Raw genomic sequence first — 27,830 nt, 5'->3', positions numbered from 1 at the left:
CACTCTGCGAGGGCTGGGGCTCCTGGCAGAGTGCGTGGACCACAATAAGCCAACGCGTTTAATAAACTGGCAAGCACTCAGGTGACATCTGTCCATTTTTTACCGGGATTGTCCCATTCTTTTAGCATGTAACACTCAAAACTTTCGGTTTTCTCCCTTCCATCATTCGAAACCGGGCGGGCTCCCACCTCCGCCAGACAGTGAGGGAGGTGGGGGAAGGTGAAGGTCATAGACAAGCTTGCTGTAAATCACTCATGCTAGAACTTCCACGGCTACAGGCTCGCGCGGTTCAACCTCGCGTACTCTCTACCGCCCCCACCTTACTGTTACTCCGCCCACTGTTCTCCCTAAGCCACACCCACTGCCCAGCTCCTTCCTCCCGGCTCCACCCTTTTCCCCAAGGCCCGCCCCCCGAGATCCGTCAGCCCCAGAGTCCCACCTCACACCTCCGCCCCGCCCCGGGGCTCGCGCGGCAGGCCCCGCCCCCGCCCGCGGTCGCGCCGCGGGGCTCGGCGTGCGTGCCGCTCGCGGCTCCCTTCGCTGGCGTCGGCCCCCCGGCAGGCACCGGAGACGCGCTTCTGAGCGCGGCGGCGCGAGGGCGGCCCCAGTCCTGGGCCCCGCAGCAGCGCCGCCGCCCGCGCCAGGTAGGGCCCGAGGGGAGGGCGGAGGCCGGTCGCGAGGCCTCGGGAGAGGGGTGAGCGGGTGGGGGCCTGCGGGAGGCCGCGCCCGGCCCGAGCGGCTGTGCTCGGCCGCGGAGTGCGGGCCCCGGGCTAACGGTCACGGACGCCGCCGGCGCCGCGCGGCCCACGTGCGCCATCGCGCGCAGAGCTCAGGGCGCCAAGCTCCGCGGTGGTCTCCCCGCCGAGGGCCGCCTGTCTGTTTCTCCGGTGCCGGGCGCCCGGCGGAGCGTGACCGCGCTGGGCGCCGCCCCCTCGGCGCGGCTCTGCGGGAGCCTCCGGGGTCGAGCGGCGGGGGAGACAGCGGGGCCACCCGCGCGGACGGCTCCCTCGGGGTCTCCTGAAAGGCAGAGGGCGGTCGGGAACCGCGAGCCCTGGGTGGACCCCGCCTGTTTCTCTCTCAGTTAGAAATCGGCCTCGGACGAGATGGAAGCGGAGAAGCGGCCGGCGCCCTACGAGGGCCTGTTTGCCGACGGGCACCTGGTCCTGTGGACGCTGTGCTCGGTGCTGCTGCCCGTGTTCATCACCTTCTGGTGCAGCCTGCAGCGGTCGCGCCGCCAGCTGCATCGCAGGGACATCTTCCGCAAGAGCAAGCACGGCTGGCGCGACACGGACCTGTTCAGCCAGCCCACCTACTGCTGCGTGTGCGCGCAGCACATTCTGCTGGGCGCCTTCTGCGACTGCTGCGGGCTGCGCGTGGACGAGGGCTGCCTCAAGAAGGCCGACAAGCGCTTCCCGTGCAAGGAGATCATGCTCAAGAGTGACGGCAGGGCCCTGGACGCCATGCCCCACCACTGGATCCGGGGCAACGTGCCCCTGTGCAGCTACTGCGTGGTCTGCAAGCAGCAGTGCGGCAGCCAGCCCAAGCTCTGCGATTCCAGGTAAGCCCTTTGTGCCCCAGATGGCGGCGTCGGAGTCAGGATTTTGTGGAGTGGGCGGAGGCGCCTGCCTTGATCTCTGCAAATGGCCTAAACTGCCCACTTCAAGGAAGCAAGCTCATAAACGTCCCTGGAATTGGATAGGCAGGGCAGCTTTGCAGTAGTCATTTGCCCAGATGATACATGCAGCCCCCACTCCTCAGCCAGGCTGCCCTTTTGGGTAATGAAACTTGGCACTTAGATCCCAAGGTCTCTAAGTGCTACACACTTCATAGCCACTGTGTGTTATGTTTTAGGTTTCCTTCCTGTTGATTATCTCCATTTGAAGTAAGGAGAATGGAAGTATGGACAAATTAGCTTTCCCCCAGACTCAGGAAACTGATCCTCCTCGGGATCAGTGGTATTATGAATGGGCAGTGAAAGGGAGTGTGGTTCTCTAGAGGCGTTGGGGGCATTGTTTTGGAATATAGATATTGGTGCTGTAGTGAAAGACAGCACTTAGAGGGACTCTGCTTTTGCCAGATGGCCTTCCAGGACATGTAGCATCTCAGACAAGAGTCTTTGGTTAAGCTAAGAATATTTTAGTGGCTTCTAAATAACGGACACCAGACGAAACATTAATGTTCTTAAATACTGTCTGAAAATAGGGGAAGACGCCTTTGGCTGTTGTTAAAGATTGGTAATTAGGAGAAGCTGCTTCTGCGATCATCTGCTCTCATTTTACAGTTGAGAGAATTTTACTTGGTGGTAAGATAGACCTGTGTCTGGAATTTCTAACCCCCAGTATAGGGATAGGCATACCCACACCCTACCCTTGGCTCAGCCTTAGGTCTGGACATCTTCATTGTCATGAGTTTTATTTCTGACAAGCAGAAAGGGCCTAAATGTGTTTAGAAACTAAAATAGCAGGCTGACATTGGATGACAAGTTACTTTTTTATCTTTATTTTTTATTTTACTTCAAACCCCCCCCCACCTTTTTTTTTTTTTTAACTTAGCATGAGCTCTGTTAGGTCAACACCTATTTTTAAATCTTATTTTTAACAGTTTTACACATCAGCTTTAGACTCAAAAATTTTGAACAACTACAGAGTTTTATAACCACTGATTTTTATTTGGTATCTTTCGAATTTAGATGTTCTTCTTTTGGCATCAGTGAGAGCTAGGTTACCAGCGTCTTTAGGTAAATTTCATAATTCTCTCTATAGGTAAGCTTTAGTCTTCAAAAACTGGGGTTAGTTGGAAAGAGACAATACTTGCATCTTCTTCCCTTCCCTTCTTTGTGTCTGAAGAATTAGATAAAAATGGCTTCCTTAAATATCTTAACTGCTTCACATACTCCTTAACAGATAATCCTAGTGCTCTGATTCTCTGCCTGAGTAATAATAGAAAAGTGTATCTGACCCAGTCCCTGCTCTGAGTAAACCCCTTCACTTGCTCCCATCACTTACCCTGATGGTTTTCCATTGTAAACTTCAAGTGCTTTCCATGGCACCCAGGGTCTTATGCATTCTCCAGACCCTGCTTGCCCTTCCAGGTTTACCTGCTACCACTGGCATTAAACTTGATGTGCCCGTAATGCCAAGCTGGCTGTGCCTTCCTTAAAATACCAGGCTTTTTCTTCTGCCCTTCTCTTTCTCAAGACTTTCCTCCCCTGGCTAGCTGCTAGGCATCCTTAGAGACTGATCTGGTGCCCTTTCCTCCAGGAACCCTTACCTGATCTTCTACTCACCCCCAGGCCCCAATTTTTCCTTCTCGATGATGACATAATGTTCTGTTTTTCAGTGGTTCTCAAAGTAGGTTCCCTAGACCAGCAGCATTAGCGTCATTTGGAAACTTGTTAGAAATGCAAATTCTAGTTTGCCAGATTAGTGAACAAAATAAACCATTTGCAATATTTGGGACAGACTTATACCAAAAAATTGTTTGTTTATCTGAAATTCAAATTTAATCAAGCATCTTCTATTTTCCTGGCAACCCTACTTCCACCCCAGACCCACTAAATCAGAAACTTGGCCTGGAAACCAGCAGTTCTTGCTCTAGCAGGCCCTGCAGATAATTCTAAAGTTGGGGGATGACTGCTGTATTTATGTACTTTTTACAACATCAGCCTCCATCCTTAATGTTGTATCCTCCCCTTTGTGTGCAGTAAATGTGAGGATCTTCTCCTTGTTCTTACCAGTTAATGAGCAGTCTCTTCCCAGCATACTAGAACCCCTCACCCATGGTAGAAATTATCTCTGTATAATTTAGGAAGTGTTTATTATTCCCAGGAGAAAAGAGCACAGTGTCCTGAATGTTCTGCAGTGTTCTATTTTAGCCAATAATGTTATGCAGGATTGCTGTCTGCTATGACCTTCTGTAGGAATGAGATATTTCAGAAAAATAAATTAAATAAATACCTATTTAGAACCTTTAAACACAAGCCACACTGTCCCTCTCTGGATTTTATCCAGCCCTGCTCCTTCCATGTCTATATCACGATCTAAGTATGAGATTTAAGAGAACTATTAAGACTTATGTGATAACTGATTTTAAAGCCTGCAGCTCAGGAATAAGTGACAAAGGCCCTTTAACTTACACTCATTCGGTCATTATTTTTACATAGTGAGCATCTATTTTGTGCCCAGGCACTGTACCAGATTCTACATTCCCTGTAGGTTTTTTTCTCTTGTGTATATATTCCTGAATCTACCCCCAATCTCTGTAATGTGTTTCTGCACCTAGTATCTTAACACCCCTTCCCTGGTCTTCGTTTTCTTCTTCCTATCTTTCTTCTAACTAAAATAGGGAATTGTGTTAGAAGTATTCATTACATTCTTTAAATAAACCTTGTTCCTCATAGTATTGTTAAGAAAACCTCATCTGTTATTAAGAAAACTTAAGGTGCGGGGTGCCTGGGTAGGTCAGTCATTAGGTGTCTGCCTTTGGCTCGTGTCTTGATTCCAGGATCCTGGGATCAGGCCTTGCATTGGGCTCTCTGTTCAACAGGAAACCTGTTTCGCCCTCTCGCACTCCCCCCTGCTTGCATTCCCTCTCTGGCTCTCTGTCAAATAAATAAGTTAAATCTTAAAAAAACAAAAAAAGGGGCGCCTGGGTTAAAGTGGGTTAAAGCCTCTGCCTTCGGCTCAGGTCATGATCCCAGGGTCCTGGGATCGAGCCCTACATCGGGCTCTCTGCTCAGCAGGGAGCCTGCTTCCTCCTCTCTCTGACTCCTCTCTGCCTACTTGTAATCTCTGTCTGTCAAATGAATGAATAAAATCTTAAAAAAAAAAAAAAATTAAAGGTGCTTTTTTACTGATAAGACCTTTTCTTCATTACATCCTATCCCTTCCCCTTCACCGCAACCTCCACCCCCCACCCCCGGACACACTGATTAATGAAACAAAGCTTCTGACTTTGAGCTGGTTAATTACATGGGCCACTTTAGTCTTGGCTTTGATCTTAAATTTTATGTTTCTGTGTTCTCTTAAGTATTTATTCATTTTATTCATTATCTGAAACAGTGAAAGATACCAGATCATCTTCTAGAGTAGAGGTGAGCAAACTTTCTATAAAGAGCCAAAACTAAGTATTTTAGGCTTTGCAGACCCTCACTTAACTCACTGTCCATCATAGTACAAAACCAGCCCTAGACGGTAGGTAAATGGAAGGGGGTAGCTGTGGTCTAATAAAACTTTATTCATAAAATCAGGTGACAGACTTATTATTTGTAGTTGGCCAACCCCTGTTTTTGTGGAAATAAACACGACCATCTCAACCTTACATACAGTTCTGCCGCCTCCTCCAGCAAACTAAAGAAGAGAGCTACCGCCAACAGGTAACTTTACAGAAAATAATAAGCATTGTTGCCAGTAGTTTCTTTTTTCCCCTTGTAGAGCTCTTTTTTTTTTTTTAAGATTTTATTTATTTATTTGACAGAGAGACGCACCGAGAAAGGGAACACAAGCAGGGGGAGTGGGAGAGTAGAGCCGAAGGCAGATGCTTAACTACTGAGCCACCCAGGCGCCCCTTCTTTTCTTTTTTTTTTTTGTTTTTGTTTTTGTTTTAATTTTTCTTTTAAGATTTTATTTCAGAGAGAGAGTGACTGAGATAGCAAGAGAGAGCATAAGTAGGGGGAGAAGGAGAAGCAGACACCTGCAGAGCAGGGAGCCTGATGCAGGGCTCGATCCCTGGACTCTGGGATGACCTAAACTGAAGGCAGACCCTAACTGACTGAACAACCCAAGCGTCCCTATAAAGCTTCTTTTTATTTATTTATTTTTATTATTATTATTTTTTAAAGATTTTATTTATTTATTTGACAGAGAGAGAGAGATCACAAGTAGGCAGAGAGGCAGGAAGAGGGAGAGGGGGAAGCAGGCTCCCTGCTGAGCAGAGAGCCCAATGTGGGGCTCGATCCCAGGACCCTCAGACCATGACCTGAGCCAAAGGCAGAGGCTTAACCCACTGAGCTTTTTTAAAGCTTCTTTTTAAAAAAATAAAAGTTATACTCCTGTACAAGAATGGCACATAGTATGGTGATGTTCTGTATGTTGATAAAGGTTTTAGTTACATGAAAGTGTTCATTTGTCAAAACTCAGCAAATGTACTAATTAGTACATTTCATCACATGTAAATTTTATAGCAAAAGAAAAAAAATAAATGATGAACTCTAGGTAATGATATGCCTGCTTGGTGAGGCATTTAGGAAGTATCCTGATATCTACAGTTTACTTGAAATACACCAAAAATTAGGTGGGTTAATGGATGGGTAGAAATGTAACAAAGCAATTACAGTAAGATATTAATGCTGAAATGTAGGTGGTAGACTTACCTATGTTTACTGTAGGAAAAAAATTATAATGCAAAGCATTTTAAAAAGGAGACTATCCTTGTATTTTGAAAATACTTGTTGAAGTATTGAAAGGTGAAATCTCATAATGTCTGTAATACTTTCAAATGATTCAGCAATATATGAGTTCACATTGAAAGATAAAGCAACTGTGGGAAAAATACTAAGAGTCAGAGTGAAGGTCATTTTGCTATATGTTTTTTTTAAGATTTTTATTTTTTTATTTGACAGATCACAAGTAGGCAGAGAGAGAGGGGAAGCAGGCCCCCCCGCAGAGCAGAGAGCCCAATGCGAGGGACTCAGGACCCTGAGATCATGACCCGAGCCGAAGACAGAGGCTTAACCCACTGAGCCTCCAGGCGCCCCTATACTTTTGACTTCTGTGTAGGTTTAAGGTTTTGCAAAGTAAAAAGATAAGCAATTAATCAAAATGACATGATTGCTGAAACTAAAATATCAAGACATTATTAGTAATGTCTTATTTTCCCATCAGGTTTGAAATCTAGATCAGGTTAAACAGTTATTACAAAATACATAAAGAGACCAGTCGCAATTTTGAATATAAAATTTGTAAGGAAAAGTATAATGTTGCACAGCTAGCAAGCATTTTAGGTCTACCTTTACAGAGCAAAGGCTGAAAATAGCCATCATTTTAGGTAACAGAATCTTTGTGAAATTTATGAGAATGTAGTAAATGATAAAGGTGTCCCAAATCAGTGGGGATAGAAAAGATTATTTTATGAATCATGCTAGGACAGGTCCTCTTTGGGGGGAAAAGCGAGATCTTCATATTGCACTATATACCAAGATAAACAGCAGGTGGATTAAAGCAGGGGCTCTTAGTTCACAGATGGCTAAGATTCCAAGAAACCTGAACACTTTCATGAGCTTCTCATTGGAACCTCTTGTCTTAGAAGAAGCACCGAATTAATGACAGAGATGAAAACTGAGTGTCTAGTTTGGAAATAGTGAAGGATTTCAAAGCATAACAGCATTTAAATAAACCACAAGCGGAAATAGAGATCTATCAAAAAATGAACTAAAGGACATTCAAAAGTAAATTTAGAAGAAAACTGAAACAAATTTGCAATAAACGTGACAGAAAAGAGGTTGATATCCTACATCAATAAAAAGTGCATGCAGTTGTTAAAAGCTAGTAAAAGATGAATATAGGACATGAATCAATTCACAGAGACAGGCAGAAAAATATTCAGCTTCACCTAGTGATCAAAGACTTCCAAATTAAAACAAAAAAAGTTTTCTATCAAATTATCAAAAAATTTAAAATACTAATGTGCAGTATAAGCAAGTGTTAGCCATGATGAACATCTCCATTGACAGCAAGCACACTGGACAGACATATATCAGTCACTCTATTGTATTTTTGAAATTAATGTACATATTATGTGTCCACTATACTCAGAAAAATTATTGAAGAAAAGAATCTTGGGAAAATGCATGCCCTTTGAGTGAGTAACTTGGTTTATAGGATTCCAGAGAAATAATCTCATTTATGTTTATGGTTGTTAATCATGTCTTTTATACTTAGAAAAATAAATTATCTGAATGTCTTATTTTTTAAGATTGAATACATTATAGTACATCCATGTGATGTACTATATACGTTCTTTACAAACCATATTTTTTTCTTAAAATATTCAATGACATAGGACAACATTCCTGATAACATGGAAAGAAAAGTATTGTTCAGATCCGTCTACATCATATCTCTCCTGAAACACAAGCGTATATGCACAATAAAACTGAGAGGTACATCCAAAAGTTCAGAGGAACTGTCTCTGGATGATTTTTATTTTATGTCTTTTTGATATACTGATATTATTTAAAATACAATTTTAAAAGTTTATACAGGGAGTTTATCAATATATTCTGGTTTTTAGAAACCAGTAGTACAGCAATACGGAAGAATATAGAATAAAAGGGGAAATGTTCTTCTCATCCCTCAGCCCTCCTTTTTTTCCCAGAGGACAGCAGTGTGAAATAATTCAGAGGGACCCTTGCAGGTTATTCTCAGTAACAGTGCCCAGTCTGCAAGTGCCTGGTGCACGTGGTAGGTGGGGGTGGGAGCGTTGGGGTGCAGTAGGCAGTCCGTTGTGGTTTCCTAGGCTTGGTTTGAAAACGAGTACTAACAAAGTGTACGTAAGTTATTTTATAGTTTTCTAACAGATCCTGCAGATAACGCTTCTTTCAGCAGTAAATAGGACTCCTGAGTCTATAGAAGCAATCACTTGGCAAATCTGAACATCCACCAGAAAAAACAACCTTAAAATAGAAGTCCAAAAGGGTTGACCTTGGGCGAAAGACTTTTATCCTCTTTTTTTTTTTAATTCATTTAATTATAACCATTATTTTCTGTCGGCCTGCCTTTGTCTGTAGGGTCAGCTCTGTCTTGTCTGTGAGTGGATTAAATTCTTAGCAGATTAATAATGGAAACCCAGGACCTTTTCCAGCTCTACTCCTGTTTGTTCCCACACACCCATCCAGAGAGGCACATCTGAATGGAAATGTCTTCTGTGTATTTCGAATGCAAACGCATAGACTAGTTTTGTATTAACTGCCAACAAGAAATTGACTGTTGTGCTATATTTACTAGAGTGTTCACAAATGGTCATAGAGATTTTCAATTAAGATTCAGAAACACTGTTCTAGACCCACTTTTGTTTATGTGGATTATGTCTACTGACATTTACCATGTTACACATTAAACTGAGAAATGGTGGGGCGCCTAGGTGGCTCAGTTCAGCCCAGGTCATGATCTCAGGGTCCTGGGATCGAGCCCTGCATTGGGCTCTCTGCTAAGCGGGGAGCCTCTCTCTCTCTCTGCCTTTCTCTCTCTGCCTGCCTCTCTGCCTACTTGTGATCTCTCTCTCTGTCAAATAAATAAAATCTTTTTTTAAAAATGAGAAATTGTTGGGGCGCCTGGGTGGCTCAGTGGGTTGGGGCCTCTGCCTTCGGCTCGGGTCATGGTCCCGGAGTCCTGGGATCGAGCCCCGCATCGGGCTCTCTGCTCCGCGGGGAGCCTGCTTCCTCCTCTCTCTCTTCCTGCCTCTCTGCCTACTTGTGACCTTTGTCAAATAAATAAATAAAATCTTTTAAAAAAAAAAATGAGAAATTGTTTTAATATTTTTTTTAAAGATTTTATTTATTTATTTGACAGAGAGAGATCACAAGTAGATGGAGAGGCAGGCAGAGAGAGAGAGAGAGGAGGAAGCAGGCTTCTTGCTGAGTAGAGAGCCCGATGCGGAACTCGATCCCAGGACCCCGAGATCATGACCTGAGCCGAAGGCAGCGGCTTAACCCACTGAGCCACCCAGGCGCCCTTGTTTTAATATTTTTTAAGTAATGTAACAAAATATTTTAATGAAAATTTAATGAGAGGAGCGACAGTTTGACTTTTTTGGTTTAGAGGCCACCTAGATTTTCCTGTCTGCTTCTGCATTGGATCTGCACACTCTTGAGAGAAGGAAGATGGAATAGCATTTTGGAATTATTATTAAAGTGATTTTTTTATTTTAAGTAGGCTCCATGTCCAATGCAGAGCCCATTGTGGGACTTGAACTCACAACCCCCAAGACCTGAGCTAATACCAAGAGTTGGACAGCTTGGGACCTTTGGGTGGCTCAGTCAGTTAAGCATCTCCCTTCGGGTCAGGTCATGATCCGAGGGTTCTGGGATCAAGCCCCGCATCAGTCCCTCTGCTCAGCGGGGTGCCTGCTCCTCCCTCTGCCTCTGTCGCTCCCCTGCTTGTGTGCATTCTCTCTCTCTGACAAATGAATAAAATCTTTAAAAAAATAAAATAAAAAAGGGATAAACTAAGTCACCCAGAAGTCCCTTATTATTAAAGTGATTTTAACCTCAGAGTCATCTGAAATGATTCTGGAAAGCCCTGGGGCACACTTTATTTTATTTTATTTTTTTTTTTTAAAGATTTTATTTATTTATTTGTCAGAGAGCGAGAAGGAGAGAGAGCAAGCACAGGCAGACAGAATGGCAGGCAGAGGCAGAGGGAGAAGCAGGCTCCCTGATGAGCAAGGAGCCCGATGTGGGACTCGATCCCAGGACGCTGGGATCATGACCTGAGCCGAAGGCAGCTGCTTAACCAACTGAGCCACCCAGGCGTCCCAACTGGGGCACACTTTAAAAACCACTATTAGAATACAGTGCCAGGTATGTTCAGACTTGATTGTTTGTTTTCACTATGCAGAGAGTTATAAATCTTTTATTTGCTAGATCTTACGTCCAATGGTGATGAGATCACTAGTAATTTTTTGACAGGAATGATCCGTTTACAAATCATTAAAGTTATGGTTTAAAATGAGCTATTGTCCTTGTTTTGTCCTTCCCTCAGGTGCATTTGGTGTCAGAAAACAGTACATGATGAATGCATGAAAAGTAGCCTGAAGAATGAAAAATGTGATTTTGGAGAATTCAGAAACCTCATCATCCCACCAAGTTATTTGACATCTATTAATCAGATGCGTAAAGACAAAAAAACGGATTATGCACTGGTAATCAGAGTTCTGTTTTCCTTATGTAACTGGTTTTCATAGAGCCGTTTAAGTCAGAGTGTGACAGGTACAGGGCACTGAGGGAGGAAGCCTTACAGCAGGCCGGAGAGCCCTGCTTAGTGTTCAGGGAGGTGCCTCAGAGTTTGGCTCTTGAGTCCTTTCATGTCTAAAGGGAAATTGGAAATGTCCTCTTACCGGTTTCCCAGTCCCCACCTGCATCTAAGTCACTTGGCGAACTTTTTGAGAATGCAGAGTCCCAAGTGCGGTTCCCTCACTGGGTTTGATTCAGTGGGTCTAGAGCAGGTCCTGGGAATCTGTATTCCTTTAAGGTCTTCAGATGACTCCTAAACAGCCAGCCTTGAAATTCATTATTACTATCCGTGAAAAGAAAACATGGATTTTCCTCACACACTGTTCTAACATAATTTTCCTACTTGGAACTTTATGAAGGGTGCCCAGAGATAAGTTTACCTTGCATTAGCTACTCCTTACAAATGATTTGTGAACACTGAAGTGTCAGCGACACTTTGCAGTATGTGTGTATTTGGAAATTGATATAAATGCATCTCTCGGTCCTTGTTATAAAAGGAATAACTATAAAAATTTGCCTGTATTTCCTACCTGTATATGTCAAAATAATTGAACTATTTTTTTAAAGATTTTATTTATTTAGAGAACATCTGAGGAAGCAGAGGGGCAGGGGGAGAGGAAGAAGCAGATTCCCTGCTGAGCAAGGACCCTTGACTCAGGGCTCAATGCCGGGACCCTGGGATCATGACCTGAGCTACAGGCAGGTACTTAACCGAAAAACCACCCAGGTGCCCCAATTGAACTATTTTATTTTGAAATTTAATTTTGTGTCTTTTCCAAATTAGGATTTTATATCTTAAATGTCATCTTTGTTAGTATCCTACCAAAGAAAAAGGCATTTTATTTTAAATTAACATATGTATTGTTTCAGGGGTACGGTCTGTGATTCATAAGTCCTACACAGTTCATAGCACTCACCATAGCACATACCGTCCCCAGTGTCCATCACCCAGCCATCCCATTCCCCCACCCCCTGTCCTCACCAGCAACCCTCAGTTTGTTTCCTGAGATTAAGAGTCTCATGATTTGTCCGCCTCTCTGGTTTTGTCTTGTTTCATTTTCCCTCCCTTCCCCTATGATCCTCTGTCTTGTTTTTGTAATTCCTCATATCAGTGAGATCATATAATTGTTTTTCTCTGATTGACTTATTTCGCTTAGCATAATACCCTCCAGTTCCATTCACATCGTTGCAAATGGCAAGATTCTGGGGTTTTTATGTCTGCATAATATTCCTGTGTGTGTGTGTGTGTGTGTGTGTGTGTGTGTGTGTGTGTGTGTGTGTATCACCTGTATTCATTCATCTGTTGATGGACTTCTAGGTTCTTTCCACAGTTTGGCTATTGTGGGCATTGCTGCTGTAAACATTGGGGTGCAGGTGCCCCTTTGGATTACTACGTTTGTATCTTTTGGGTAAATACCCAGTAGTGCAATTGCTGGGTCATAAGGTAGCTCTATTTTCAACATTTTGAGGAACCTCCATGCTGTTTTCCAGAGTGGTTGCACCAGCTTGCATTCCCACCAACAGTGTAGGAGGGTTCCCCTTTCTCCACATCCTCACCTACACCTGTCATTTTCCTGACTCGTTCATTTTAGCCGTTCTGACTGGCGTGAAGTGGTGTCTCATTGTGGTTTTGATTTGTATTTCCCTGATGCCGAGTGATGTTGAGCACTTTCTCATGTGTCTGTTGCCCATTTGGATGTCTTCTTTGCCAAAATGTCTGTTCATGTCTTCTGCCCATTTCTTGATTGGATTATTTGTTCTTTGGGTGTTGAGTTTGATAAGTTATAGATTTTGGATACTAGCCCTTTATCTGATATGTCATTTGCATATATCTTCTCCCATCCTGTCAATAGTTGAAAAAGGCATTTTAAAATTTAAAAACATCAGGGCACATGGATGACTCAGTCAGTTGAGTATCTGAGTCTTGGTTTTGGCTTAGTTCATGATCTCAGTGTCATGAGATCAAGCCCGGGTCCCTCACTCAGCGCAGAGTCTGCTTGTCCCTCTCCCCCATCCACCCTGCCCCCAGCTCATCCATGCTCACACTCTCACTAAAATAAATAAAAATCTTTTAAAAAATTTTTAAAGCATTATGTTTAATGTTATGATACATATATTTTTTAAGGATTTTATTTATTTATTTGACAGAGAGATCAGAAGTAGTCAGAGAGGCAGGCAGAGGTTGGGGGGAAGCAGGCTCCCCGCCCAGCAGAGAGCCCAGTGCGGGGCTCTATCCCAGGACCATGAGATTATGACCTGAGCTGAAGGCAGAGGCTTAACCCACTGAGCCACCCAGGCACCCCTATGATACATATATTTTAAATGTACAATCCCCTAACATATCTAAATTCAATCTGAGATCCTTAGGAATGAGAATCACTAAGTAAGACTGTGGAACATCTCCATTCATGTTCACATCCACAAGGAGAAGGGGCAAAGAAAGAAATGGATGGGTTAGAGGAACATGAATTTTATTTGACTTTGGCCTTTGTGTAAATCTGGATTCTTGAATCTGAGTACCCCACTTTTAAAAATTTTTTTAATTAAAAAAAAAAACAAAAAAAAAAAACTTGGGCACCAGGGTGGCTCAGTGGGTTAAAGCCTCTGCCTTCGGCTCAGGTCATGATCCCAGGGTCCTGGGATCGAGCCCCTCATCGGACTCTCTGCTGGGCAGGGAGCCTGCTTCCTCCTCTTTCTCTGCCTGCCTCTCTGCCTACTTATGATCTCTGTCAAATAAAAATAAAATTTAAAAAAAAAAAAAAACTTGCAAATTGAAATACATTAGAATACATCCAGAGGGCCACCTGGGTGGCTCAATTGTTAATTGTCTGCCTTCGGCTTAGGTCCTGGGATCGAGTCCTACTTTGGGCTCCCTGCTCTGTGGGAAGTCTGCTCTTTCTCTCCCTTTCCCACTCCCCCTGCTTGTGTTTCCTCTCTCACTGTGTCTCTCTCTGTCAAATAAATAAATAAAATCTTAAAAAAAAAAAATACATCCAGAGAAGGACAGTCAAGGTAAGAGAGCAGAGAAAATCTGTGTTCATTCTGTGAACAGTTGAAAGAACTTAAAATGGATCACCTAGGAGATAAGACTTATAAAAGATCTAATGCTTCAGGTGTTTGAGCACAAATTCTATAGAAGAATAAATAAAATTATTTCTGGTAGCTTTAGGAAGCAAATTAGAACAATGAAGAAAAGTTATTGAAAGACAGATTTTTAACTCCATTTAAGTCAAAACTTGCTAACAATTTGAGTTATTAGTGGAATGGGCTACCTTATTAGTTTTTCCTACATAAGTATCCAGGAATCACCAAGTGACTTATGTAGAATAATGGAGAGAGAATTAATACAGTAAGTGCAAGTTAAATCATTCATCTCTGAGTTCACTTTCCATTCCGGGAATTCTTTGATTTACATATTGTATTCATTGTATTGGGATCATTGTTCTTCTCCCAGCAAATTTACAGCACTATTGTTACCAGGAATGAAAATGGTATTCCTCAACATCTTTGAGATATTAAACTCTTTTCACTCACATTAATGTTTTTAGCTAGCCTCTAAGCTTGGAAAGCAGTGGACACCATTAATCATCCTGGCCAACTCTCGTAGTGGAACTAACATGGGAGAAGGGCTGCTGGGAGAATTTAGGATCCTCCTAAACCCAGTCCAGGTAACTAAAGAGAAAAGTTTCCTTCTGTGGTAATCTTGTCATGTTTAGCTTTTCATTTTCCCTCATTGTAATGGTGGTTAATGTTTTAAAACAGTAGACCTCCAATTATAGAAAGAATTTAAGAAATATCAAGCCATTCAAATATTTGAAGAAAGAGGTGCTCTCATGGTGGGGATATAAAATGGTGTAGCCACTTTAGAAAACAGTGCAGTAATTTCTTGAAAAATTAAACATAAATTCACCATACCACCTGCCAATCCCATTTCTAGCCACCAACCCAAGGGAAATGAAAGCATGTGTCCCACAAAGACTTTAATGCAAACGTTCATAGCAGTAATATTTATAATAACCAAAAAGTGGAGACAACCCAGCTGTCCATGGGCTAGCAAATTGATAAAACCAAATTTGTCCCCACACAAGGGAATATGACTCCGTGATAAGCAGGGACATAGTACTGATGTGTACATGTTACCAAGGGTGAGCCTCAAAAACCTGCTGGGTGAAGGAGGCCAGGTGCAAGGACCTAGAGAGTGTGGCTCCATTTACAGGACCTGTCCGGAAAAGGCAGGTGCCCAGAGACAGGAGGGGAGCGGCTGCCTGAGGCACCCAGACCCTAAGGGGTCTTCTCGGAGCACGGATAATGTTCTAATCTGGATTGTGGCGGTGGATGCACGACTCAGTAAACTTACTAAAAATCATTTAATTGTTCATTTTAAATGGGCTGATTTTAAATAAACATTTTGTTACATGTGAATCATACCTCAATTAAAAAAATAAGAATAAAAGGATCATACCATTGAGTTTACATGGTAGCAGCTTCTGCTTTGAGAAATGTTTATAAATAACCCATGCAAAGAGCAGAAAGGCATTCACTTTTTTCCTTCCAGTTTGTATTTTTCCCCTTCAACATTGTACAACTTAAGGAAACTATAAAAATAATAAAAAGGAAAGAAAATCACCTGTAGTTTCCCCACACAAATACATTTGTTGTTTTCATTTGTCTGTGTTCTTTCCATTCATTGTCTCTGCATCTCCATATTAACATTACAGTAATAATCCAGATTTAAAATTTGTATTTTTTATTTTAAAGGATATTTGTCCATGGTGTGATGGACATTCACTTTATTAATTATCACATTACATGTGATAATTATACATGTAATAATGCAGATAATTAATTGAACAGATATGTCATGTTTACCCAGTCTCCTGCTATTGGAGGTTGAGTCTGTCTCTACGACTATGCAACAGTAAATAAGGCCACACTGAACACCTTTATAAACAGGCGTTTTCATTTTTTGAAATATTTTCCTAGATCATTTACAGAATTACAGGTATGAAGGATCTTTGCATCTTTATGTCATTTTATGCATATTGCAAAACTGTTTTCCAGAAACGTGCACTCAATTGCACTAGTAATGGATGTGAAGAATCCAGTATAAAGTAGGAAGTATTGGTTAAAGATGAACTTAGGACATTCTGGTTTCTTGTGAACAGGAAGGAGGCAGTGTTGTATAATAGATACACCATAGGATTGAATTTGTATGTCAGCACGTAATTATTGGGGGAATCACGGGCAAGTCACTTAACTTTCCCGCGCCTCCGCTTCCGGGTCACCAGAACGAGGCTCACGCATTGTAAGCAGGGTCAGTGTCAGGCTGCGCCTCAAGGAACGTCAAGAGTCTGGCGCATTGTGATACCCATGGTAACCGGAGCTGTCCTTCTGCTGTGTCTGTACTCATCTAGAGGACAGCATCCTCATGAGTGGAGGTTGGTGCTGGATAGAAATAATTTTTCCTTTTCTTTCATTTCTAGGTTTTTGATGTAACTAAAACTCCCCCCATCAAAGCCCTGCAGCTTTGCACTCTTCTTCCCTATCACTCAGCCCGGGTGCTCGTCTGTGGAGGCGACGGCACAGTGGGCTGGGTCCTGGACGCAGTGGATGAGATGAAGGTTAAGGTATCGGTCTTGAAGGGCTATGTGCCTCTCGCAGCAGCAGCTCTGAGCCCATGAGGCGGTCTTCGGGTTCTGTTTTGTATTATGCAGAGGAATGTTAGAAGACATTGCTGATTTTGAATCTCATGATTAAGCAGTTCCTATAACCTTCAGCAAAACAACGTGCAGTTGTTACGTTGGTGTCTTTCTTGCTTCGGTCTATGTGTTTGACCAAATACTATGAGCCTACAGGTGGTCTGAAGAGAAAAATCTAACTTGTATCTCTCGTTTTCTAGGGACAAGAAAAGTACATTCCCCAGGTCGCGGTCTTGCCTCTGGGAACAGGCAACGATCTGTCCAACACCCTGGGCTGGGGCACGGGGTACGCCGGGGAGGTCCCGGTCACGCAGGTCTTAAGAAACGTGATGGAAGCAGATACAATTAAACTAGACAGGTGAGTAGTAGCCCCCAAAAGGTGGATTTCTGGAGCCTTGGGAATATTGTTTCGTTTAAAATGAAGACTTGTGTAGCTCTCCAGTGTAATGGAAACAGACGGTATTACTTGTGCTCATCCACAGGTGCTGGCCTTTTATCTTGTTGCTGTACTGTGCTGTGATTGAAGGACCCGTGAGGCTGAGGACTTATCTCAGAATTTTCATCGTTGTTTAGATGTGCTTATTTTTTCAAATGTTCTTTTCATAGAAGAACCTCATCTCCAGGCATCCCCAGACTTGACTGGTAATAATTAAAGTTAACTGGCAGTTAATTTGGTAGTAATTACCTTTTTTTTCATTTTTTAGATGGAAGGTTCAAGTAACAAATAAAGGGTACTACAACTTAAGAAAACCCAAGGTATGTGTCTCAGGCCTCCGTTGCAAGCAGTTTCTGCAGCCATGAGGGAGTGGCCTTTGTACAGGGCTGGCAGGGTGCTGGGGTACAGAGATCTGGTGCTTACTGCCTCCAGGGCCAATCATGGAGCAGAAGAGGAACCCAAGCTCTTGGACCCCAAGTCAGACTGAAAAGAGGTTTGTGGGGGGCAACAGCAAGGGTGCTCAGTGCCTCCCCAACATATCGGGCAGGAGAGATTCAAGGGGAAGCGACATGTGAGGTGGTCCTTACAAGGGAAACATAATTTAGATCAACAGAAGAAACAAAAGACTCCCCTGGCAGAGGAAGTAGATCCTGGGGAAGCAACTACTGCAGTGACAGCAGCTCTGTATTTTCTGGCAGATATTCTGGGGATGGAGCAAAAATAGCCTGGGAACTTGGCACAAGGGCAGAACAAGGGGCCTCTCGGCAGGAGGCCCATCGGGAGACGTTCTAGAGGTGGAATTGAGGGAGACCTGGCAGCTGATCAGTATTAGGGGAAGAGAGAAGATACACGTTATACCACATTTCTGGTTGTTTTGTCTGGGTATATGGAATGACTTTAAAATAAGAGAAAGCGTTTCGTGTTTAAGAGGAAAAGGAGTTTGATTTGGGGCATCTCGACCTCGAGGCCGTGGCACATTGGACAGGAGTTGGAAATGCAGGCTTAGTGCTTAGGAGCAAGACAGCTGGAGATGGAGACAAGGGGTCCATGCCGGGTGGGAAATAGATGAAGTGGGGACCCTGCGAGTTGCAGTGAAAGTACAAGGCGCACGTGAGGGGAACACAGGCATGCAGAGCCTGGATCCAAAGTAGAGCCAGTGGGCGGCAGGGTGGGGTGGGGACACGATGCTAAGATCTGAGGTGGTGTAGCATATTAACCAGAACAGCAAAGTGAAATTCATATGGATTGTTAGCGGCTTTTGAACTGAAGCTTTATTTCTGGAAACTTCACTGGATAGCATCAGCTATAAGTGAAAAATGCAGAAAGTATTAAATTTTCACAAAGAACATAAAGACTGAGATTTACATATTTGACATTTGTCACAGACTTAGACTGAAGTATAACGTGTTACTTGCTCTTACCCCTCCCACAGGAATTCACCATGAACAACTATTTTTCCATTGGACCTGATGCTCTCATGGCTCTCAATTTTCATGCTCATCGTGAGAAGGCACCCTCTCTGTTTTCTAGCAGAATTCTTAATAAGGTGTGTTGGATAAAATAACATTTCCTGCTTATCACCGAAGGTACAGTAAAAATCAATAGTTTAATTCTATCTAGCATTCTTTCAAGTAGATTCAGATAGAACTGACTTATAGAAGCATGTACCTCCTCTGTTTTGTATAAGACTGTCAAATTAGATCCTGAAATGTATTTTCTCAGAGTATTTTAGAACTCTGACAAACTTTTTATAATTCAGAGAATATTTAACAGAACATTTTGTTTAGGTGGCAGTGCTTATCTTACTTGAAATGGCAACTAAAACTAGAAAGATTTAGGCAGGAGAAACTTTTGGTGAAGTCATTAGTGGAAAAAAAGATTCCTTTAGCTTCAAAAAACTTCAAAATGCAGATGAAGTAAGAGAAGGAGCAGTTTGTTTACCATGGCTTTTAACTATGTTCATGACTCTAATTTCTAGAACAGGTGATTTCCTTTGGTGGAAATTTGATTTTGAATTTTTTTTTTTCAAAGATCTTATATCATTTGAAATAGAGAGCACAAGCAGTGGGAGAGGCAGAGAGAAAGGGAGGAACAGACTCCTGGCTGAGCAGGGAACCCAACTCGGGACTCAATCCCAGGATCCTAGGATCATGACCTAAGCCGAAGGCAGACGCTTAACCATCTGAGCCACCCAGACATCCCTGAGATTTTTTTTTTTTTAATGACTTTTGGTAATTGAGCAACAGGATGTGGAAATTAAATGCAAAAGAGTTTTTCTCCTGGTTTTATTTCATGGATGGATGAATGGATGTATATAGAGAGAGAAAGAGAGAGGTTTTTTTTAAGGTTTTATTTACTTATTTGACAGAGACACAGTGAGAGAGGGAACACAAGCAGGGGGGAGTAGGAGAGGGTGAAGCAGGCTCCCAGGGAGCCTGATGCAGGGCTTGATCCCAGGACCCTGGGATCATGACCTGAGCTGAAGGCAGACACTTAACCAACTAAGCCACCCAGGCGCCCCTTATTTTACAGATATTTTAAATTAACAGAGTCCCCTCTTACTAATATAGTTACTAAGGCAGGAAGTGTTGCAATTTGTATGATTAGTAATAGCATCTCAGTGCTTCCATCAACCTTTCTGTACTCAAAAGTGATTATAAAATGTTTGCTAGATTGATCTGTATTCCTTTCAGTAAGTAATCCTAAGTATTAGGAAAAGGTAGACTTTTCTAAGTTTAGTATTTCTTTATAAAATGCAACTTTTTGGATAAATTGGGAGAATACACCATTTTGGCATGAACCACTCCTATCTCACATTCCCCCTGCAAAATGGGCTAATTCAGCTTAAAAGTAATAGTGCCCCTTCTTCCCACGAGAATCTGGTCCACTCTAAGGAAACATGGCTCAACGGTCGTGTCGGGAAACTTTGCTAACAGTGTCTTTGTCTTGCTGCCAGAGCTGCTTAGGTTGCTTTAATATCCCCTTTTCTGTCCATTTCTCATAGGCTGTTTACTTATTCTATGGAACCAAAGACTGTTTGGTGCAAGAATGTAAAGATCTGAATAAAAAAGTTGAGGTAAGCTTTTAAAGTTTTAGGTGATCTCTGGATTATCAACTTTTTTTTAACAAAAATGCTGAATTTTCTGTTAACATATTTTGTTGACATACATGGAGTATTTATTGTGTGCCAGGCAGTTTATTAAGTGCTTTCTACACATTGCCCACCTAAATCGTCACCACTACCCTGTAAGGCGGGTACTGTTACATTCCCATCCTGCAGAGGAGAAAATTGTGGAATTAAGTAATTGGCCCAGATTTACACATAACCAGGATTTGAGCCCAAGTTCATCCACCTCCAGTCTGTTTAACTAATGCTGAACAGCTTCCTTTCATACTTGATGGCACACTCGAAGCAGTCTCACACGGTGCCTGACTCATCAGGAACCCTAGAGGAGGTTTAAACACAGAGTGTAATTTCTGTTATGGCTGCGAGGTCTGTCTGTCTTACGTACTAAAGTAGAGTGAAGATGCAGGAGCGGTAAAAGTAGGATGCTAACAAGTGCTTATGCTGCGGTATCCGAGATGGCAGAGTCTTGCGCATAGTACTTGCGTGCTTCCAGAAAGAATCTGTAATGGGTGACCGCACTGACAAAGATGTCAATACAGAGAAGCCTAGAACTGGTAAATTAAGTCAGAGGGGAAGAGCCAGGCAGACAGCTTGGGAAAAGAGAGAACAATGGGCAAGGAGTGTGAGGAGCTTGAGGATACGTAGGCCAGGGAGGGCCGTGGCTGGCAGGCTAACACCGAGCTCACAGACTCTGCAGCCGAGGCATGGGATGAACAGCATGGTTTGCCATAAAAACAGTTCCCTTCCGCTTTATCATATTTCCTTTGTCCTGGGCTCTGATAGCACTGGTAGAGTGAAGCAAACATGGTGTAACCCTTTATTTTTGTGTGCGTCTGATATTTTATTTATATAAAAATTATTTGTGAAGCCACCTACCAAATGCCAGGCGCCATCTTAGGCGCTGGAGACGCCGTGATAAACCCGGGGCTCTATTTCCTATTCGCTGCGCCGTGAGCTCAGTGAGAAGACGCTGAAGCCACATTGCAGCACAGTGTGAGGGGCAACGTGGTAAGGGAGGTATTCGGTCTTAGGAGAGTAAGTAAGAGCAATGCATAACCCAGGGGATGGGGAAACTGTCTAGGGAAAGTGACTGTCACCAATCTCTCTAGAAGACATGACAAGGGAGAATCTGAAAATTCAATAAGAAATAGCTAAGTGCAAAAGGAGGTGAAAATTGTTCTAGGCTGGGTGACCCTCTTGGGTCCCCACCCTCTTTGGGAATTTTTTTACTCTCTCATTCAATAAACTTGACTGTCGCTCAGCAAACGTTGCTTTGCTACCCCATCCCCAAAAAAGAGAATCGAGAATTGTTCTCAGCTGAGAAGAGCATGTGCAATGACCCAGAAGTAAGAGAGATCACGGTGGATTTGTGTGAGTTCAAGCTGGAGGTTAGCTTGCGGGACAGAAAGTGGCGAGAGCTGAGGCCAAATCTCTGAGGGGCCGTATTGGCCCGTAAACTGGGATTTCATCCTGAGCACGAGTCAAGCACTGAAGGGCTGTCATCAGAGGATGGCGTATCTGCATTTTGTAAGCGCCTGTCGCGCTGCTCTGCGATGAGCCCGTAGGAACACGTTAGGGAAGAGTTGAGGGTGTCCTGGATGGGGTGTGATGGGGACGGGACAGTAGTACCTAGAAGTGGAGGGTAAAGGTGAACAAGGCAAAGATGACCCCCAGCTTTCTGGCTTAGGCACCTGGGGCCGGGGGTGCTCTTCCCTGGGAAGTCCGTAGGGGCCGCAGGGAAGACGCTTCCCGTCAGCTCAGCGCCACGCGTAGGAGTTTCAGGGGCCGCAGTCGGTGGGAAGTGTTTGGTGGGCAGCGGGTCACGCATATCCGGCCCAGGTCCTCTCCTGGACCAGCAGCCTAGAGCTGTCAGCGCTGAGGCGGCGGGTAACGATGTGGCAGTGGCTGAGTTTTTCCTCCAGAGGCTGCAACCTGAGGAGAGCAAGGAGCCCAGGACACAGCGTGAGGCAGGAGCGGGGGCTCTCAGTAGTGACTGAGAAGGAGCACCCAGGAAGGACAGTCTGGCTCCCAGAAGCCGAGGAAGGGAGTAGGACAGGAAAAGAGTGCCGGGTGCTACTGGAACAGCATACTAGAAAAGGCTGGGAAAAGATACTAAGATTTAACAAAAACTGTGCCATTTTACCTTGGTTTAAAAAAAAAAAAAAAAGCTATAATTAACATATTATAGTCACTGAACAGGAAGGCAGATTCCTTGGGGGCGGTGGGTGGGCAGTAGTCTCTTCCACGCGCATCTCCCATCCTGCGTGGATGGACATGGGCGTGAATCCTGAGTGGCTCTGTCTGGAGATCACACGCCTTGTGGTAACTAACTGCTCGGATTTCTTTAAAGCTAGAGCTGGACGGCGAGCGAGTCGAACTGCCCAACCTGGAAGGTATTATAGTTCTGAACATCGGATACTGGGGCGGTGGCTGCAGACTGTGGGAAGGGATGGGAGACGAGACTTACCCTCTAGCCAGGTGGGTACACTTGTGGTCACTTTTGGCATGTCATGTTTCCTTTAAAGCAGCTTGTCCCTTGTTCTCTGTAGACCGTTCATATTTTCTCTTCACAGTTTTCTCCTTTGCATAGCTCATTAATACGAATATTTAACCAGTTGATTGTCCACCTTGGTGAAAACGTAGTTGTCCTCACGGGCTGATTTTCCTTCATTTCCTCATGTAGTCCATGTTTCCTTTTCCCACCTGTAGGCATGACGATGGTTTGCTGGAGGTCGTTGGTGTGTACGGCTCTTTCCACTGTGCTCAGATCCAAGTGAAGCTGGCAAACCCTTTTCGAATAGGGCAGGCGCATACAGTGCGGGTAGGTGAGATGTTGCTCTGTGGTTCATATGTACAGAGACTACTTGTCCGAGTCCGTTTCTAAGCCACTGATCTGTAGATCAATCTGCCCGCTACGGCTTCCCTTGAACAGTGCTTTATAGGCCGCACTGTGGCTCAGCCTCCACCAAGGCCTGGGAGTGACCAGGGGGCATTGGGGGTTGGTGGTGGAGAGACTGGAGCTGTGGAAGAAACAATCTCTTAAACAATTGATGAGGAATCTGAATAGGTTCAGATTAGTTTTCTAAGAACTAGCATTAAGGGACTGTGGATAATACTACTTAGGAAGACCTTTCCAAACTTTGGGGGACTGACTTTGTTCTAATTATTTGTTCCCTAAAACCAGTTGATTTTGAAGTGCTCCATGATGCCAATGCAGGTGGATGGGGAGCCGTGGGCTCAGGGGCCCTGCACAGTCACCATAACTCACAAGACGCACGCACTGATGTTGTATTTCTCTGGAGAGCAGACGGATGAGGACATCTCCAGTACTTCAGATCAAGAGGACATAAAGGAAACCGAGTTGACGGATGAGGAAATGCAAGTTTAGAGTAAAATCCACACGCAAGCAGATACGTGGTCGTCCAGAAGTTAGAAATTCCCTATCAGCTGTTTAGTCTGAATTTCACCAGTAGTATGATGGGGATACATTTATGTAAATAGCATTCCAGAAACAGCCAAATTTCCGGTTGTTTACAGACGCCTGTTCCTTTTTCAGGAAAACACGCAGGTCGTATTGTACTAACTTTAAAAAGTCACAGAACGTTAATTACTCGAAGGTGAGGTGTTTTTCAGAGCTTTTGTTTGAGAGTGGGACTCGCTCTGAGCCCTGCCCCCCTCATTCCTTATTCTCAAATACACATTGTTGGACACATTACACGTCCAGCAAGATGTAGGTGGAAAAATCATTGCCATCTTAATTCTTAAGGGGTAACACAGTAACATTTTTAAAATGAACCTGCTTTTTTGAGAGGAGGTGATTTGTCCAACCAGCACGGGTCATGCGGGCCTCCTCCTGCAGCTTCTCTGACAACTTTCTGCAGCCCAGCGGAGCAGATCCCTGCGGATCTATTTCCAGAAAACCTATAAGGAGAAATGTTAAAGAAAGACAATACTTAAATTTTTTGTTGTAATTTTTATCTTGAGAGCATTTTCAGACCCCCAAATGTTGCTTGCTTAACCCTGTTAATGACCACATTGAACTGGAATTCAGCATCTTGTTTATGACCCCGTGTAGACAGAAGACAACCACATAGGTGAATTGGTGAAGGTTAACATTGAGAGCACTTTGGATTGTAAGTTAGGGTTTTCAAGCTGGACGGTTGACCTGTTTCTCCCGAAAAAAAGACAGTATCAACAATTCAAAAAAAGTACTGCAGAAAATTTATTAGTCATAGTAATTGCTCAAAAACTTCTAAAAGTTCAATGGTCTTGTAGTATTTTGAAGTACAGTAGTCTTTTATATCCAAAGTACTTAACATTCTGTTAAGAATCAGCAGACAGAATCCTGTGCTAAAATGCTTTTATCATATTTATTTTAAAATGAGAGAGATATTTTTTATTTATTTATTTTCTTCATTGTGGTATACTTGTGTTTAGTGTTTACAATATATGGCTTTATTTAATAAGTTTATCACATAAATTCAGCTAGTCACAATCAGAAATGTAGCCTACTGACTAATTAAAACCCATAATTTAATTCTGACATATAATCTAGATATTTTCTTTCTTCAGTAATATTACTCAATATTTTTTAAAAAGAGGGAAATGAAAGCGCTGGCAAACAACAGCTTTTGCATAACTGAAAGTTTCATTTCATTCTTTATCTGACCTTACCGTCATCTGCCAGAACTTACTGAAGGCTAGTTTCATGGTTTCCCCACTAGAGGGCGCTCTTCTGGTGTTAGTTGGCCTGCTCCCTCACTGGGCCTCTAGCCTGGTGTTTTCTAACAAATGGCACATTTTGTGGGCTTTGTGGTCTTTCATGACGTTAGTCTCTGAAAGAATGGAATGCATCCTCCAAAACAACATTAGCTTCCTTGAAGGATCTGTTTATGGCATTTCAGGGATGACAGATCCATTAACTTAAATTTCATTCACCGTCAGGCTGAGGCCATGTTTTGAAGGAAAAACTTAGTAGTGATACAGTAGTCAGTGCATTATATATATAAAATACTTTTTTTCTGCTTAAATTAACCTCTTCCATTTCCTAAGAGGAGGTGCTGAATTCTAGTATTGAAAGATTTTGTAAACAAATCTGTTTCACCTTTTTCATACACCTTCATCAAGGTTGATGAAGGGAGGGTCTTACAGATTTTCATTTATGGACTGATCATGTTTTAAGTATAAAGAATTTGATTTCTTAACTCATGGTCAGCATTGTTACAGATGTCACATTTTATAAATATACTGTTGAATTCACTTTGCTTTAGGCTGTAATTTATCTGTAATATAATTCCATAGTGCTAATTGTAGAATCAAAGTAGATGGTTTGGGATATCAGCATTAAAATGATCAAAATAATTAGGTTTTTTTGTTAAAACTATACTCTAACCATAATGTTACATTGGATTTAGAACAGGTCTATATAACACCTTCGTATATTTAAACAAATTGTTTATTTAATTTTCATAATCCAATGAGGTTTTTTTCCCCCCATTCACTCTTCATGAAGGTTCTTCTGTTGCCTTATTCAGTCATTCAGACTTCATTTCCACTTAGGAAAGTTATTTCTGAATGCCATATCATAAAACACCGTTTTAGCAAAGTCCATTTACTTTTTAGGCACATGTACCCAGCATTTTAAATAAACCATTAGGCATAGGTCTTGTTTTAAATAAGGTCAGTTTACAAGGCTCACATTTGCAAGTTATACATTAGAGTAGCGATGTCAGCAGCACCAGGCATTCTGTACTTTGCAGAGATAATTTGCCATAATATTTTCCTGTTCCATTTTAAATCGTTTAGACTTAATAACAAATTCTACATTCTCAGGAAGAAATATATGAAGTAAAGCCTATCTCCATGTCTGTCTTTAGATTCCTCTTATCCTTTGCTGGCCGGGTGCATTTCTGACTCCTTCAGCTTAGTGGCCTAAGCACTGAGTACCCGGCGGAGCGTATGGATCCCATGCGTAGGTGGTGATAAGTTCCGGGCTTTGTTATGTTCAGTAGAAACCAGACCGACTTGGGTTTTAAAATACAGGTTGTCTGATAGTGAGATTACAAGATCTTAAAGGAGTTTTAGGTTTTCTGCAACAATTAGCTGTGAACCCTTAATGTAGCTAATGTTTATAAAAATTTTATAGTCAGAATTATTTTATTTTTGTAGGGTGTGTTAAAACATGTAGTATTTGCTTTTTGCAATATGTTTGCCTACTTAGAATTGTAAAATATTCTGTGACTCAAATTGTCAAGTCCTTTGTGTTGTAAAAATGACTACCAGCATGTCAAAAGAAAAATGGTTTGCGTTTGTAATATAAAGCAAAATTGTATTTACTGTATATTATGGAATTTTAAATTTGCACTAACTAGGAAACTTTAAAGGTTATATTAATTTACAGGTTCATGTGGATCCGAATACATAATTTTTACTTGTTTGGCCAAAAGGGTCAGTAGAATAGGTGATAGTTTTGTGTGTTTTTTTTTCCCTGAAATGATAATATTGAAGCAAGAACCAGCACTTTCTATTCGGAATTCTTTTTAATTCTTCCTAATTTGGAACAATAGAATATAGGTAGATTTATTTTTAAAAGTACCTAGGAATTTAAAAAGAGAAAAGAATAGTGTTACTCTGTCCCAGTGTGAGTGAATGAAGGTATGTTCTCAGTGATAAGACGGAAGCGGCAGTTTTGGTTTTGCTTTGGCTTTGAAAATATGCCCCTGCCTTTCTCAGATTTTCCCTTTAAGTCCTGTCTCCTGTTTCTCAAAGTGTGATCCACACATTGTCTGCAGCACCAGAAGTACCCCCCGGGCGTGAGGGCTCTGACCCCGGAGCCTGGCCCCTGACCTGAGGCATCCGTGTCTCCGGTGGTGGGACCAAGGGAGACTGCAGTTTTACTCACAGGCACCTTGGGGGCTTGTGCGACACACGACGTTTCTCAAGCAGCTGGTCCGCACCTCATGTGCTCACCCAGGGCTTTTGCTGGATGGATACCTTGCAGAAAAATGGAATGAACTGGATGTTCTTAAAATGGTTTCTCCTTCACTCCACTCACTGTGTTCTAACCCCCAAATCATTCTTCTGAAGGAATTGTGTGAACAGTTTGTTCCTGTCCTCTCCAAATTCCTGGATCCATCTAGACTCAATTACATAAAAATTGGGAGCTTCCGTTCCTTCCGTGGAAATAGCTTTTGGACTGTGATTCATGGAGTCTCAGAACAAGCAGTGCAGGGGGCCAGTGGAGTGGACCCCCAGGGGCTCCTGCTTTCTCACTTTGCTTGGACGCTGTTGCAGACAAGATCGCAGTAGATCAAATTCTTCCTCTTTTTTGGGGGGGAAAAAAAGGATTCCACTATTTTCTTTAAGGGTTTGGAAGCCACTCTTCTAATGACTCGTCACCTGGTTCATTTTCTGCTGATTTGTACGTATTCAGAAACCTCATGGTTTTTGGTGAAAAATACTTCAGAGGTCTCTGTTGCTGCTTGAAATATGACCATTTGGCTATTTCTCAAGGCTTAAAGCCATTTTCTTGAATAGTAAAGCACTGGCTTAACCTCTGTT

General features: G+C 42.8%; 1 protein-coding gene across 2 annotated transcripts; it reads left to right on the top strand.

The window, feature by feature from the left end:
• Positions 1 to 605: 605 nt before the first annotated feature.
• Positions 606 to 27,830, top strand: LOC111151327 (diacylglycerol kinase epsilon). Of its 2 annotated transcripts, XM_022509247.1 has the most exons (12): positions 606 to 644; positions 1,082 to 1,558; positions 10,758 to 10,917; positions 14,557 to 14,676; positions 16,492 to 16,635; positions 16,908 to 17,065; positions 17,412 to 17,463; positions 18,576 to 18,689; positions 20,148 to 20,219; positions 22,621 to 22,748; positions 22,980 to 23,091; positions 23,455 to 27,830. In XM_022509247.1, exons 2-12 carry the CDS (start codon positions 1,104 to 1,106, stop codon positions 23,656 to 23,658), a joined length of 1,719 nt encoding a protein of 572 aa, XP_022364955.1. In that variant the 5' UTR covers positions 606 to 644; positions 1,082 to 1,103; the 3' UTR covers positions 23,659 to 27,830. The 2 variants fall into 2 exon arrangements, with proteins under 2 accessions (XP_022364955.1, XP_022364954.1); XM_022509246.1 differs by lacking the exon at positions 606 to 644 and having other exon boundaries at positions 1,018 to 1,558.

Source organism: Enhydra lutris, unplaced genomic scaffold (assembly GCF_002288905.1).
Source record: "Enhydra lutris kenyoni isolate GAN:26980312 unplaced genomic scaffold, ASM228890v2 scaffoldscaffold26, whole genome shotgun sequence".
Taxonomy (NCBI): domain Eukaryota; kingdom Metazoa; phylum Chordata; class Mammalia; order Carnivora; family Mustelidae; genus Enhydra; species Enhydra lutris.
The sequence above is the reverse complement of the archived record's forward strand: the minus strand, read 5'-3'. Positions and strand labels throughout refer to the sequence as shown.